The sequence below is a fragment of the Helianthus annuus genome, chromosome 7, assembly GCF_002127325.2.
Source record: "Helianthus annuus cultivar XRQ/B chromosome 7, HanXRQr2.0-SUNRISE, whole genome shotgun sequence".
NCBI classification, from domain to species: domain Eukaryota; kingdom Viridiplantae; phylum Streptophyta; class Magnoliopsida; order Asterales; family Asteraceae; genus Helianthus; species Helianthus annuus.
In genome coordinates, this window is record NC_035439.2 from 10,333,248 (window position 1) to 10,349,103 (window position 15,856).

The 15,856-nt window shown below is 35.3% G+C and overlaps 2 protein-coding genes, 1 long non-coding RNA gene and 1 pseudogene across 9 annotated transcripts; 1 reads left to right on the forward strand and 3 right to left on the reverse strand.

Annotated features, from left to right (window-relative positions):
* Window positions 1-219: 219 nt before the first annotated feature.
* Window positions 220-6,794, reverse strand: LOC110865929 (annotated as a pseudogene).
* LOC110945056 (histidinol-phosphate aminotransferase, chloroplastic-like) lies at window positions 2,757-3,702 on the reverse strand. Its single transcript, XM_035974860.1, has 4 exons — window positions 3,605-3,702; window positions 3,312-3,469; window positions 3,021-3,121; window positions 2,757-2,870 (listed from the first exon to the last, which is right to left on the reverse strand). Exons 1-4 carry the CDS (start codon window positions 3,700-3,702, stop codon window positions 2,757-2,759), a joined length of 471 nt encoding a protein of 156 aa, XP_035830753.1.
* Window positions 6,795-6,999: 205 nt separating the features above from the next.
* LOC110867672 (nudix hydrolase 14, chloroplastic) lies at window positions 7,000-10,775 on the forward strand. Of its 2 annotated transcripts, none has more exons than XM_022116681.2 (5): window positions 7,000-7,249; window positions 9,268-9,373; window positions 9,476-9,553; window positions 9,628-9,720; window positions 10,248-10,775. In XM_022116681.2, exons 1-5 carry the CDS (start codon window positions 7,029-7,031, stop codon window positions 10,671-10,673), a joined length of 924 nt encoding a protein of 307 aa, XP_021972373.1. In that variant the 5' UTR covers window positions 7,000-7,028; the 3' UTR covers window positions 10,674-10,775. The 2 variants fall into 2 exon arrangements, with proteins under 2 accessions (XP_021972373.1, XP_021972374.1); XM_022116682.2 differs by having other exon boundaries at window positions 7,003-7,249; window positions 9,255-9,373.
* A 679-nt stretch (window positions 10,776-11,454) lies between these two features.
* On the reverse strand, window positions 11,455-14,275 carry LOC110867673. Of its 6 annotated transcripts, XR_002551749.2 has the most exons (4): window positions 14,045-14,266; window positions 12,966-13,924; window positions 12,304-12,388; window positions 11,455-12,160 (listed from the first exon to the last, which is right to left on the reverse strand). It is a non-coding gene; the product is annotated as an uncharacterized LOC110867673 (long non-coding RNA). The 6 variants fall into 6 exon arrangements; XR_002551750.2 differs by having other exon boundaries at window positions 11,455-12,174; window positions 12,304-13,924; window positions 14,045-14,275; XR_002551747.2 differs by having other exon boundaries at window positions 12,304-13,924; window positions 14,045-14,274.
* Between the last annotated feature and the right edge of the window lie 1,581 nt (window positions 14,276-15,856).

A 15,856-nucleotide genomic window follows, 5' to 3' on the forward strand; every position in this document is an offset into this window, starting at 1 on the left:
AAATATATACCAAAAATATATTACACTACACGCACATCACTGGCCGGATCCTGTGTCTACAACCCCATAAACTATTTGTAATGACTAATCACTTATTTACCTGAGCTAGGGTTAGTGTGTGTGTGTGTGTGTATTAGATGTAGCAAGAAAGATTTCAATAGAATCACTTAGTTAAAAAGTCATAAGAAACTTTTGCAAGGTTTTACAAAATTTAACATGTGAGGAAAACAATAATATAATACCACCAAAACAATTAATATAGATGATCACAGAAAACGCTTGAGTCCATGATCCTCAATCAAACAAACAGAATCCCATGTCCGACATATGAATTTAACAAATTCAAATCAGTAATGAAAGATTCATTAGAATTAACAAAATGAAGTAGACTTACATTAGTGAGAGACTACAATAATCGGCAATTCTGTCTCCACATCTTGTCAAGATCGCATCTTTTTACTTGTCACCGTAGATGCCAATCGTCGGAATAGAACGGCCAGCCAGAGACCGTGACCGACTGCCATTACTCCGCCACTCTCTGTCTCTTTTTTTTTACCATCTTCGGCCTCATGTTTGAGGTGTTGAGAATCTGAGACGGGAAATCGAGAAAGAAGTCAGGTGATGTGATTTGCATAGAGGATGAGGGAGGATTGGAGGAGAGGTAAGAAGAAAGATTGAGCGATCGTTGGAGATTTTGTTCGTATAAAGAGAAAGGGGCGGATGTTTGAGAAGCCGGGTGAGGGAAAAGTAGAAAAAAAGCTCTATACAATTTTTGCCGCTCAAAAAAGAATTATCAAGAAGATGCAAGTCTACAACAAATCTAAAATGCATATGGTAGATACCATACATCAGCAATCCCATGGCAGATTACTTCCCCTATAGACCTAAATATATGAAAACTCATGTTAAAGAAAAAGAAAATGGCTACAAAAGATTGAGTATGAAATATACAAGTCAGAGGTACTTACTTGCAGCAAGACTCTGGGAGAAATGATAATTTCATAGACATGTATATGCTCCTGGAGTGGGTTTGGGTAATTGATTAAGATGGGTTTGGGTTAGGATGGGTATATTAAAAAAAAGGTTAGGATAAGGATAAGTTTGGGTCAGGATGGGTTCGGGTAAGGATGAGTTCGGGTAAGAATGAGATGAAAAAAAAATTAAAGAATAAAAAAAATTCAATTTAAAAAAATAAAAAAATAATAAAAAAAAACTTTAAAAAACTGCAGAAACTATTTGATGTTTCCACCTTTACCAGTTAGAAAAAAACTAGTTTCTAAAAAACCCGATTTCAGTTTTTTTTTGTCAGTTTCGGTTGGTAAACTGGTTTTTTTTTGTACATCTCTAATCATAAGTCCTTTTAGCTTACCCAGATGCAAAACCACAATCTTTTATCACTTCAAGTCTTTGGTCAGTCCAAGAACCGACTTGTGATAAAATTATTGAGCTAGTATCAGAAAGTGCTTTTAATGACTCCAACGAAGATGACTTAAGCGTCGGTTTAGTCAACTCACTGAGTGCAGGCCAAGCCGCACCCATAAGTGGACTAACCGCTTCCTCGAATCCATTAAAAAATCGAAGCGTGTTTCGCCCGTAGTTTAGAAACAATACTTAAAGATATCCATCTAGTTTAGAAACAATACTTTTTTAAACTAAAGTCATGATAGTGTTTTTGGTCCACATTTTTTTCGGTACCGGTATTTACTTACGGGTGGTAAATACCGGTACCGAACCAGTATATTCGGTACTGATACCCACTTTTCTCGTTTTCGATACCGGTACCGGTTCAGTATCGAACAGTACCGTGCTAATCCCTACTTAGTAGTGGACCATAACCCGATTTTTATTTTAGCTAATATTGAATTTTAGAGTAGATCTTTAGTAAATATATAATACTCAAGTAATGGCTATACCACTTTGTCTGTGGAGACAAAATCATCCATCCCATGAAGTATTTTCCACCCAATTCACATAGTTAGACAATGCTGCAGTTCCACCATAAGAAGCATTGGTTGAATCAACACCTTCAATTTATGTATTCCCACTGTCTCGAAGATTTTCATTAAAAAAGTTTTGATGAATTAGCTCTTGTCTATCACAACTTCACTACCGACTTCCTTGATCGGCCAAACAGGGGAAGGATTCCATCTTTGCATTCAGCATCAGGGCTTGAAACTTTGTTAAGATCACCAAAAGGGAACCTGCAATTATGTAAACTCCATCTAAAGACACTTGCAGAGCACAAAAAAACAAATAAAAAGCCATGCAGTGGTTGGGTAACACCGTAACGGGTCAAAACGGGCTGGGGTTGAAACTGGTCATTTTTATCACAAATTAAAGCACGTTAAACCAAGTTGAACTTACCCGCAAGCCAGTGAGTTCAAGCTTCATTGGCACGTATTCGTTCTCAATCTATCACAATAAAGATAATAAAGATTGATAATAATCACACTTCATATTAAGAACATTTGAAGAATCACCATTGAGTAACTTTACTTTTCGCCTATATGTATTGAAAAAATAAATTTCAATCCTATATGTTTAATTCAATGAAATATATTGATATGTAATGACCAAATTACCCATGAGGATTCCAGATGGTCGGACACCCATTAGAACTGACAGATACGGAATTTCTTCACTACAAAGGAACACAAGTTAAACTGAAAAACCTATAGAACATGTCAGATGTACCAGTTAACCAACCCGACTGTTGGCTTGTTTCACCACCTCTAAACCAAGTCTATTGCGCAAACTTAAAAAGAAAACGAAAATCTTATCCGAAAGTTGCCATCACTCGGGTTGAGACATGAAGTGACTACAGCCAGTTCTTTCACCTCCTTGATGGCAACTGCATTTATATCTTCTCCCTGTAGATAGAATACAAATTATGAAGTGTAAATAGGAGCGTTCAACGGTTTGAAACTGGGCAAACCCAATAAACATAAATAATATAACCGAAAACTGAACCAATCTAAACTGGTTTTGGTCCCAAACCAGACTACGGACCAAATACAAACTTGAGCAGCAACAAACACGTTATATGGTTGCTTTACCCTCCAAAGGTATTCGATTATACTCAAAGGAAACGCTCCATATCCCACTCGTAGTCCAGCTAGGCCTAATTATATCCCAAACAGGTCGTGTAAAAAATAGCTATAGAGTGTCACATCAAATGGAGTTAACAATATTTTATTAAAAAAATGAGTCAAGCAACTAAACTCACAAAGACAAAATTATACGGTCATTGTTTTCTGTCACACTCACACATAGTTATACGAACAAAATTAGTGGAAATTGTAAAAATGTACATGTTCTTTTACTAAATGTCTGAAGAACAATAAGATTCTCATGCTTCTTCACCCATCCCATCTTTGATTCAAGTCCTGAAAATTCAATGTACGCTTCATCCAGCACAACAAGATTTGGTAGATCAAGTATCTTCAGTAAAACATCATCATTGATCACACTGTCAAATAATACATGAAAACGCAAAATATTACAATAGCAATGTCACCTAAATCTCCTATATGAAGCTCATAAATAAGTTTTAAATATTTGAGATTAATTTAGAGTATTATATTAGCAGAAAATTAACGATTACCTCCTATCTGGATTGTTAGGAGAAGTTAGAAAAATGATCTTTGGTTTCTCACGCTCAATAACTTCAGTAATCTTTTGTACATCCAAGCTAAAGTCCATGTTCCGAGGTACTGTATAGTGTATAGTTAATCAGATGGCATTAAGTAATTATGTCAATATAGGTACGAAAACAAACTATATTATTACAATCAACGAATTAATTTAACAAAGTATATAAAAAGCAAATTACCCTTTCAAATAACAAGTTCCAAAACCAGTAGCACCACAAACTGCCAATATCCATCCTCACGTTATCAAATCACTGCCTCATGCCTGTAAAAAAAGATTAACAAATGGCACAATACATGAGAATTAACGACTGTAGCCAATTTTTGTAGATGATCATTAGAAGTAACGTCACAATTGGTAGTACTTACCTTGTTTGCTATGTTGTTGAAAAGCCTGTCCAATCCTTCGTAAAGTCCTTCTCTGAAGGTTGCACAAGTGATCTGGATGTACCTAATCAAAAGAATCGGTGAGTTTGTATACTGGTCGATAGACAGGAATCACACTATGGGTATGGGTTTGGTAGCATTGTGGAATGAAATTTTCAGGGGTTTCCTTTCTAGTTCTAAAATACATACCCCTGAACCAAACACCTTATATGATTATTATCCACATTCCCTCTTTTCCAAACCACCAATCCAAACACACCTAGTTAGTTTCTAACATTTGTACTTTTTACTTTTGTGACGTAAGCATGGTTGCAAAAGTCGCTAGGCGCTCCCTAGTCGGATTCGGGAGTACTCGGGAAGTACTCGGCTTAGGCGGAGATTACTCGGGGAGTAATTGGCCTGGAAGAAGAGTACTCGTGCCTCGGCAGCCTACCTTGTAGCGAGTACTCGGGGAGTACTCGGAGCCTAGGCGGGACTTTTACAACCATGGACGTAAGTGACTTTAAGCTGCTAATTATTCAAATGGATAGAAGATCTAAATGTTGATTACCAGTAGTGCTGTCGGAGAGAATGGAGACCAAGCTTATCGGTGATTTCAGCAGCATTCATTGCATTTGGGAGATCTTGTTTGTTAGCAAACATAAGGAGAACAACATCTCTCAACTCATCCTGCCACAAATAATTAAATTGGCATTCTAGTAATTATAGAACATCTTATGGTAGCAATAAAACAAAATTTATGCATTTATTGGCATAGGAAACAATGACACACATCATGTACTCCACAATCCAACAAGTGATCAATCAGACATATATTTAAACAAATCAATCACTTACTTCATTCAACATCCTATGCAATTCATCTCTTACCTCAACAACTCTGTCCCTGTCGTTGCTATCAACCTCAAAGATAAGACCCTGGGTGTTCTGGAAATAGTGCCTCCACAATGGACGAATCTACAAATACAACACATTAATGTAAACATATGTACTTATGCAGAAATGAACACAAAAAATCTTAAAACGTCCAAACAAAAACAAATTAGTGTTTCCCTTAAGACATCATTCTTTAAAAGAGAGTAAGTTCAGCAACATTAAAAACTCAAAAGTCATAAATTAGTATCTGTTCTACCTTGTCCTGACCCCAGACATCCTAAACTGTGAAGCTAATTTTTTGGTACTCAACAGTCTCCAAATTAAAACCTGCAAAATATAACCCCGTTAGCTATTAAACTTCTAAGTTCTAACTTTGTCTACAGGACTGTATAATAGCCATTAAACAACCTAAAAGACAATTTTTATTCCACCAAATTGAAGTAAAAAAATGACTGAAAATCTATAAAGTTCTGGTAATAACTTCACATTTTAATGGATAATATATTACTTTGAAGAGAATCATAATCATCCTTTCTCTTTTAGTTTAAACACATAATCATCTTCTTAACACATAAAAAGCATACCATACAAATCAAAAATAACCTGAGGAATCTACTAAGGTCAAATCATCAACATTTTCATTCAATTCTTTGAGTGCAACAGGTACATCAGATGACACTTCTCCGTTATTTGCATCTTCTTTCAACATCTTTGTTATACATATCAAAATCATCCAAGAAATAACCCTAATTATTAAGATATACAGAACCCACAAATCAAAATCAGTAAAACTCATTATCCAATTCGAATAAAAACCCAATTAAAAAAAATTGAATCGAACATGTAAAACATTAGATGGCGTAGGGAATGATTGAGAGGAAGATTCAAGTACCACAAAACCACTGCTGTCGCGACTTCTCCACCATCAACATTAGACCACCACTGCCGCCGCTAGACACAGCCACTGCCTGGTTTCGCTGCCTCTGTCATGGTTGATGTTTCAATTAGAAATCACGATTCAAAATTTCAGAAACGATTGGTGATTTAACATTAAACACATGAGAACATATACAAACATCACAAACGATTTGAGATTTCGGATTTTAGATGAACATCAAAAGGTGATTTTGCAAACATCAATTGTTAAAATAAAAACCCTAAATATGAAGAACAAAAAGATTAAACATAAATTAAAGCTTAAAGATTAGAAGACAACATACCTTTTGCTGGTTGCTTTAGACTGAGATCTAGGTTGTGATGGAACAGAGAGATACAACGATGTAACAGGCAAATTGAAATTAGGGTTTAAAGGATTGATTGGAGAGAGAGATGTATTATGAAAGCGTGTTTGAGAAAATTTTCAATTGATTGATGATTGGTGCGGTTTCCGTATGAACAACAGATTAGCGGTTTCAAAATTGAATTGAATGAAGGAGGATGGAGGAAAAACCTTTTGCCGCTCATATGAAAGTATGAAAGTGAAGGAGAATTGAGGAAAAGGAAATTGCCGCTCAAAAAACAATTATCTGGCCAAAGACCATTGCCATGGTCAAATGGTCAACATTATTTTGCTTTAATATAAGAGATAGATTGTATTTTCATTCTATTTGTCTACAACCTTAGCACTAAAAAAATACATTTTTAAACACAAAACTTAGAAAAAAATCATCAGTGTTTGTTTCAATACTTATCCCTTTCTTTTTTTTAATGACAAAGGTTACATTACTTCTACTTCTAAACTACACTAATAAAAACTAAATTACACCCAATGCCAGGATTTAAACTCTAGTCTTTCCTCTAAGAGGCAAGAGTCTCTACCACTTAGCTATAGCTGAAATGACACTCATCTCTCTCTTGATCGGGGTTTGTAAATAAAATATGAGAGGACCTACCTCCCTTCCTTCCTTGCTTCCATTGTGTTATAATGAAAAGTAGAAAAACCTCGCAATGAAAATACAACACGTTTTAAGTTAAAACGATTGGGTATACAATTTGCTAAACATTAAAAAAAACATAAATAAAAAACGTGAGTTATGGGTAAAAATAAAAATATGTGTAATTTATTTATTTATTTAATATTTATTTGTGGAAGCTTGGGAAGGGCAGTGCAAAACGATGACGGTTTGGAGTAAATGCTCCGCCTCCATCTCTATTCTCTCCCTCTCCCGAATCAACAAATTACCTCCGATTCAAAATCTCAGCAGCAGAAGATTCTCTGCACAAATGTCAACCGCCTCATCGCCGTTCCAAATCACTCACTCTATAACGCTGCCGACTCAACCTACCGAACCGGTCACTGTTGTTGCTGCACCTGGTGTTTCCGATGCCGATTTCAGGCTAGTATTCCATCTGTACTCATGTCACATCCTGCTGCTTTCAATTACCTCTGTAAATTGTATTTGATTCTCATAAACTGATTTCTTATGCCTATGCCTACATGTTTTGGGCCATTTGACCTTAATTTATAGCTTAGTATAAATTCAGTAGACTGCGCCAAGTTTTGTAAAGCCACATTTGATTAAATTGATGTTTGACTAAATAAACACGTAAATTACTCAAGTAAAAAATCTACATCTTTTTAGGATGCAAGGTAAATTGTTTAAAATTGCTGAAATTGGGGAGAAATTGCTGAGTTTGAAATTTGCGAATTCGGGCCCAAGTATGGAGGCTTGTCACATGATACGACCCGTTGAGACATCTCTTATTATTACTTATGCGTCTACGGCTCCATTCAAGCGCAGTTGTCTTTGTCTAGTTGGTCCATGTATGAGTTTGCTACATGGTTATTAAAGCGAGCGCCCAGGCGCGACTATGCGCAAATAAAGCCCTGGGCCCAACAAATCGCCCGGAGTGCGCCTCGCGCCTTTAATCTTCAGGTTAGTTAATGTATGCCAATAATGTTATTAAATCGAGCGCCCAGGCACGCGTAGGCGCAAATAAGGCTCCGGGCCAAACAAATCGCCCTGAGTGCCCTCGCGCCTTTAATAACTATGGTTTGCTAGCTCTTGAATCCGCTCTGCATTAAATGTAGGGGCGGGCCCATGTTGATTGGTGGGTGGACAGGTGGGCAAACCCCTTGGAAAAGAAATTATGGTGTATTTTTTAGGCAAAAAACCCGATTGCACCCCTTGAAAATATGGTTGAAACCCTCATCCGCACCCCCAGAAAAAAAATTCTTGTGTTCGCCATTGTATATATACATAGACAGGGAGGTGGAGTAATATCATTCAATATGCTCATTTGGATATCTGCCCTTGTTCCTAAACTTATGTCAACAAACCTCACTTATGGATGCTTGACACGAATCCTTTCACTTACAAAAGTCAACATCATTTATCATGTCGAAAATATCATGTCGAAAAGCGTCCGTTAGGAGGATTTTTTGGAACAGGTTTAGGAGTAGGGCTGCAAAGTGCAAACGAACACGAACAAGACCTTGTTCGTGTTCGTTTGTTAAGAAATATATGTATTCACGAACACTTATCGAATGAGATTATATGTTCATGTTCATTTGTTAAGGAAATGAATTTGTTCGTGTTTGTTTGTGTTTGTTTGTTAACTTTAGGCAACGAACGTTGATGAAAACAAATGAGCACAAACTAATATTCATGAACACAAATGAAAACAAACAATCGTTCATTAACATAATATATAATACACGGACACTTATTAGATATTTAATATGTTGGAATTTTGAAGTATTTAAATAAATATAAAAACTAAAAACACTAATGAAGAATCGAACACCAACGAACATGTTACCGAACGTTCACGAACATAAATGAACGAACACGACTTCTGTTCATGTTTGTTCATTTAACTAAACGAACGAAATTTCTTGTTCGTGTTCGTGTTCGTTTGTTTAATAAACGAATGAACACAAACGAATTTCCTGCCGAACGGTTCACGAACGTTCGCCGAACATTTGGTTCGTTTGCAGCCCTATTTAGGAGGATACAAGTTTAACCTGAAAAAAAAGATGTAATACTCGGGGTCGTACAATCAGCAACAAGGAATTTTATATAGACATTTGCCATAAAGGTGCTAGTTCTGATATTCCATATCATCTTGTATTTAATCATAATAAACAATATTAACTGCAATATAGACAGTAGTCATTTTGTTAAACTTCTTGAATCAACTTTTGAATTATGGTGGTTATAAATTCTTTCTTGATGGTTTGTTAAATTCTTTGGTTTCTGAGTCTCTAGACATTTTTACTGTATACTGATTTCTACAGCCTCCAACCTTATCAAAAGGCTAACAGAAAAGTGATGGAATATCTTGTAATAAATAAGACTTTCGAAGAGAAATTTGATAGTTTTGCTCACATTATAACAGATAAATTCTGCAGGAATGCTATTGGTTGCTCGTTATTCGAGCAGTGGCTAAAGAATATTCAAAGTGAGAAAGGGCTCCTTGCAGATGGATCTTTGTCTTTAAGACAAGTGCTCATTCAGGTATAACCTTCAACAAATACATTATTTTTTTTTCGCGTCAGTTAACTTTTTTAGTGCAATATCTCTATATAACGTCAACCTCGTCGTGTCTTCTAATATTAGGGGATAGACATGTTTGGCAAGCGTGTTGGCTTTCTTAAATTTAAAGCAGATGTCATTGATAAGGAAACGGGACAAAAGGTTTCTCTTCTGATCTCAACTTAGTTTTTTTATCTTTTTTTATTTTATTTATTAACTTTTAAATATATAATTAGGTTCCAGGTATTGTTTTTGCAAGAGGCCCAGCTGTAGCTGTTCTAATCCTACTGGAATCCGAAGGGAAAACCTATACTGTGCTTACGGAGCAGGTTCTGTTGTGTATGAAACTATGAATTTCGTTTTGGTCAACAAATTTCGGCTCGAGCTAGGCCTGGCTCGGCTCGTGAGCCGGCTCGAATTATTTTTATTTTATATAGATTAACTTTGATTTTAAATGTATTAAAATAAAAAATGTGGAGGGGGTTGAAGGGTAACATTTTAAGTTTTATAATTAATCAATAACATATAAAAATACGGGAAAATAAACAAAATTTATACATATAATACTTTTAATATGCCTTTCGATCTTTAGAATATTAGAAATTTAAAAATAATACATATAGATATATATGTACTTTTTATGTCATCTATATTTAAAAAAAAATTCAAAACTTAACGAGCCGGCTCGAGCTCACTCGAACATTTTACAAACCGAGCTCGACTTTGCAGCTCGATAAATTAAACGAGCTGAGCCGAGCTGGCTTGTTTAAGTTCGAGCTCGAGCTCAACTTGGCTCGCTTGACTCGGGTCGATTACAAGCCTAGGTTTATTTATGTAACTTTGTTCATATTTAAAGGTTAGGGTACCTGTTGGGAGGCCAGTTTTGGAGCTGCCGGCTGGAATGTTAGATGACAATGTCGGTGATATTTTTGGTACAGCTTTACGTGAGGTCGAAGAAGAGACTGGAATTCAGTTAAAACTAGACGACATGGTCGATCTCACATTGTTTCTAGACCCTTCCACCGGGAACAAAGTTATCCCCTCGCCAGGTGGATGTGATGAGGAACTTAGTTTACTTCTGTACAGAGGAAGCGTAGGTGCAGATGTTATTAAACAGCTGCAAGGAAAAGAAACCGGGCTCAGGGAACACGGCGAGCTGATCAAAGTGCACGTGGTTCCTTACGACACACTTTGGCATATGACTCCTGATGCTAAAGTATTAATGTCAATCGCCATATATGAAATGGCTAAAAAAGAAGGCTTGCTGCCTCACAAAAACTGATTTGCGGGTTTGTTTTTTTAAAGCCTGATGTAATTTACTTTGGCAATTGGTAATAACATCTGTAATTGAGAGTTTGTGTAATCACGGATTCTTCCTTTGAAATCCTTGTTTTTACAATATACAAACGTCACTATGCAAAAACTATATATGCATAAGAGGATCAAAATGAAGATTTCCTATGAACAAGACATTGAAATAAAGATAATCCAAAGTTCTTTATCAAAATTGACTATATACATCAATTACCTAAAAGTTGCCACTATTAAAAGTTGAGGTTAAAGTTATTCTATAAAGGCTTCTAATTGTAAGAAGTGTAAGAAAGATTTATAGAGTGACAAGTGTCCAATAACCTAAAACTAAACATACTACATCACCACCAAAAACCTAAACACCCACCCCCACCCCATCCCAGCACCACCCAAAAACCTAACCCCCCCCCCCCCCGCCCCCACCCCCCAAAAACCTAAAAAAACCTAACCCCCCCCATTTTAGGTTTTTGGTGGTGGTGGTGGATGTTTAAGGTTTTTTTTTTTTTTTTTTTTTTTTTTTTTTTTTTAGTGGGGTTTTTTTGTGTAGTGGGTTTTTTAGGTTATTGGACACTTGTCACTCTATAAATCCTTCTTACAATTAGGATCCTTCGTATTTGATCCTAATCCTAAAAGTTGAATCAATTTTTCAATGTCTTGAAACAAGATCTTCATCTATCTCGTTCTTGTTTTCATTTGAATACATAAAAAATGAAAGTTGTATTATTAAATAATTTATAAACATAAAAATTAAGTTGCAAAACTGAATAAACTTTAATATCTTCTAAATCAAATAACCAATCACGTGTACATAGCAATGCCTCAACATTTGATGATAACGATGAAGTTCGATACTTACTTAGCATCCGACCCCCGATACTAAAAGATGATTCGGAAACAACAATAGTAATCGGTATTCTCAATATATTGCAAACCATCACAGTCAACTGTGACTTTTCAAGTTCTACTTTTCTATCAAGGTCAGGTTCCTCCAAATACAATATTAACTTTGACTTTTCATTATCAACTACTTTGTATTGGCTTTGAAATGTATCGAATCCATCCAACTCGTCAAGCGTATTGTCACCAACATTTGAACTCTCGGGTATTGAAGAATCATGCATTATCTCCGATTGAATATTATACTCCTTATCATATAGCTCATGCATACCATCCACAATACACTTCAATTTCATTTAATGCCCTTTAGATCTCATGTTAAGATTTGAAAAACGATAATCAACAAGCTTAACCTGAGGATCTGGAATAATTGCAAAAGACAAGCACTACATTTTCCTTTTTTCATCGCCATTGGGTGCAACTGGTAATGGGTCAAAATAGTTGCAAACGTAAGAACGATGTTTACCTGAACTATATGAACTTCCTTCTTCCTCATAATCCCCCTCTATATTATGTTGTCCAGATTAGGAGTTGTTTGACATACCTTTCAACTACAAATACCTGCATCAAAATAACTACAAGAATCATGTTATACTCATGTACTACCTATACTACAAGAGTATAATTAGGAGGACTTTTGTAACAAAAAAAAGAGTACAAATCAAGATAAAAAAAGAGTAAAGATTATGAAGTCTGGTTTGTACCAGGTTATAGCATATACGACTTTAATCCTAGATCATTTACAAGAGATAAATCCCTATAAACGGTCCAATCTACTGGGTCAACAAACTGCAAGTTTCCATAAAAAAAGAACACATCAAACAAATGGTCTTCTTAACGCAATTATATAAATGAACTCAAAGTCTTTCGCACACAGAAACATAAACTATGCATTAACATCAAATCTTGTACAATCTTTGGCTTTACTGAACTACTTATAAGCCATAAACTTACAAACCCAAAATTCAAATCGAACTCAATTCCAATAACAATTTTCGGTTAAGTATGATCAAATTTGGTCCCTAGTTTTTAAATTGAACTTAAATGAGCCAAACCAATTATTTGAACATAAATTATGTAACTTTTATCTTATAATATATATAGATTTTTTGTTAATTTATATTATTTATTAGTTAATTTTATCAAACTATTTGGTTTCAAATTGGTTCGATTCGAAACTAGTTTCATAAATGCCAAACCCAAATAACCCACAACTCGATTTCATGGACACCCATAACTAAAACTAGTAAACTAAATATAAAACATTCATATAAAGTAAAGTGTAAAAATTAACATAAAAAAACACGATTAAAGATGATTGAAGTTGAAAATTCACGATTGAAGATGATTCACAGTTTCACGTTACTTTTTCCCTATGGTAGATGAAGTTGAAACCCACGATTGAAGATGATTTGTAGGTGATTTGTTGAGTTCTAACAGCTTGGACATTGATTTGTTATCAATTTGTAGAAAACCCTAGATGCTACGAACTCTCAACCCGCCTCTTTTTTTCATAACCCGTTCCTTTAAACATCCAAACCCAAGTTGACCCGAAATATCTGTGTTTTGGTGGATGGCCCAACTGGACACGTTAGTCACTAAAAAGAAGCCCAAACTGACCCATTGCAATTTAAAAAACACCTAAAACGACCAAATCTATTAATTTGGATCGGAATTGCCCCTAGTTTTAAATTGCGTGAGGTGCTTAGATAGTGGTGGACCCAAAAAAATTTTTCATGCGGGGCGAAAAATTTTAGGGGTGTTTGTCTATCGTTATATAATATTTTTCGGCCCGGTTCGGCTCGGGTTATATAAAAAGGATAATCAGGTGGATCATTGAAAAACACCAAATTGTAGAGAAGAGTGAGATGTGTTAGTTGTCGTGTCCCACGGATGGCGTCAATGAAGAAACAAAACCCAAAGATGAAGACAACCACACCTCGTCTTGTCTTCTCTATCTCGTCTCAGATCTACACAATTGGAAAACACGTTAGAAGGGCTTAGAGACCGAAGTCTTTGGACTACCCTCTGAGGCTCAAGTCAATACTGTATTCAATCTTGATATATGTGTGAATGCGAATATAAGCATGATAGTATGTACAAAGGGAGTTTGAGGAAGAAGACAACCTGTTTTATGCTGAGGAGGAGGCTTCTATTTATAAAAGCCTTGTGAACTTAACCCTAATCAGCCATCACCAACTTGGGATTGCCAAGATTGGACTTATCGTATCAGGCTTTAGTCCACTTAGGAGGGTACCTCTACAGTCTCCTTAATGAGTTGCTTGGAGACAGTTTCTCTCTGATTAGCCCTAGATATATCTCAAACTAGAGATGAAAACTAATCAAACAAATTGTACAGAAATGGCATAAAACCTTTAGATAAACAAAGAACCATGCGCATCCAGAATTCGACTATGAATCGAAGTACATATCAACAAACGTTACCTTGTGTTCTTCGGCAACAAATTGATCTAGAGGGAGACGATGGCTGATATTTCCAAAAAAGGCATCAAACACTTCTAGGTCCTAAAACAAACTCTAAACATAAGGCCTTTTTTCCCCCTTAGTCTTATGTTCTATAATAAACTTAAAAATAATTAATGTCTCATGCTTCGTATTAATAATAAAAGTCAGAGCCAACACTTTGATATCCGTATCAATACAAAAGACAAGAAAACCACGTTCCTCACCCCAAGTTAGAATCCTACCCAATAGTGTTCTCCTATATTATATTTAGGGGTTATTTGTTTACCTTTTAATGAGGCTCTTAATGGTTCATGCCTCTTACTGGTTCAACACTTAATGGTTCAGACTGTTTGTTTCGTGAGCACACGTCTGAATGGTTCAGACATTTGCCTCTAAATGGTTAAGCATTATACTAAGTCTGAATGGTTAAGACCTCTAATCTGAATTGGTCAGACATTTGCCTCTAAACGGATAATCATTATACTGCCTCTTAATGGTTAAGACCTCTTATTGGTTCAGCACTTAACCATTCAGAAGTTGCCAAACAACCCCTTACATAATTTGCACTTAGTTGGAATCAAACCTGAGACCTCCCCAACAGGAAACCATTTAATGCAAAACCTCCTGACAATCTAAACTTTTAGTGGTATTCCCTAATTCTATTTTCTCTCACATATAAACAAATGGGAAAAACCTAAGAATTAAGTAATTAAACAAAATCTCACTCTATGCAGTCTTTAAATAATTGAATTAAAGATTAAGATAAGTTAAAACAAGTTTATCTAAAGATCAAATGCTTGTGATACTTTAATAAAAAATCATGAAACATGTTGTAGCGTGAATCAATAAAAGCAAGAGTAGTACAAGCATGTAACATGTGAATCAATAAAAGCAAGATAAGTACTAAGTACTATTCTGGTAAAGCAACAAAATTTTCAGTTTTCCTTTATGTTGTTGTATATTTGCTACTGATTTCACTTGTGCAGTTTCTACAAACCAACAAAAAACTATATATTAGTAACTTACATACAAGTTAAACTAAACACAAATGAGAAACAAAACACAAGCTTTAGGATCTTTGATTCCCAATTTGTTGATTAGTTTTTGTTTCTTAATGACGTCAATCATTCCTAAAATTTGTGAAGTACTTGGTCAATTAACAATCCGAAATCATTTAATTCATCCAGGTTTATCTCCACAAACCATAATTAAGTTAACCATATTCATAAGAACTCAAAAAATAGCAATTTAACAAGAATACGACCCAAAATAACAAAAAGAAATAAGCAACTCAACTGAGTTTAATGGGTATTTGAGATTGGGTTTGGAAATAACTTATTAAGTTATTTGAGCCAATAAGTCAATATGTCATTTGAAAAAGCTCCAAATCCTAGCTTTTAGAAATATTGTTGTTTTTTAAACGTTATGTGGGCTTAAAATTTTGAGAGTTGCGGGCTTAAACCCTATATAAAGCTATTGGGCCGCCCATGTTTCGGGTTGTGCGAAGGAGAATGGTAGTTCAGTTTTATCCTTTGGATTGGGAACAGGAAGTTAAGAATAGGGCAATGGATCCTCCTGGAATTAGAAGGGGGCCGATGGGCCTCATTAAAATAAGAGTTAAATTCACTTTTCAGTAAAATTTTTAAAAAGTATTATTTTAGTGCCTGGCGTTGCATTTTTAACCCTTTCGGTAAAAAATTTATAAAGTATTTTTTGAGTAAATTGTCATTTTAGTCCCTGCGTTTTGTCCAAATTTGCCATTTTAGTTCAAATAGTTTTTTTTACCTCTGG

Excerpts from the sequence above, each read along its gene's own strand:
- LOC110945056 (XM_035974860.1), bottom strand. The coding sequence starts at position 3,702 with ATGGACTTTAGCTTGGATGTACAAAAGATTACTGAAGTTATTGAGCGT. Across the intron at positions 3,470-3,604 it reads CCTAACAATCCAGATAGGAG|TGTGATCAATGATGATGTTT; the intron begins GTAATCGTTAAT and ends ATTATTTGACAG. Across the intron at positions 2,871-3,020 it reads ACGTGTTTGTTGCTGCTCAA|GGAGAAGATATAAATGCAGT; the intron begins GTTTGTATTTGG and ends TTCTATCTACAG.
- LOC110867672 (XM_022116681.2), top strand. The coding sequence starts at position 7,029 with ATGACGGTTTGGAGTAAATGCTCCGCCTCCATCTCTATTCTCTCCCTC. Across the intron at positions 7,250-9,267 it reads GTTTCCGATGCCGATTTCAG|GAATGCTATTGGTTGCTCGT; the intron begins GCTAGTATTCCA and ends TAAATTCTGCAG. Across the intron at positions 9,374-9,475 it reads TAAGACAAGTGCTCATTCAG|GGGATAGACATGTTTGGCAA; the intron begins GTATAACCTTCA and ends TTCTAATATTAG.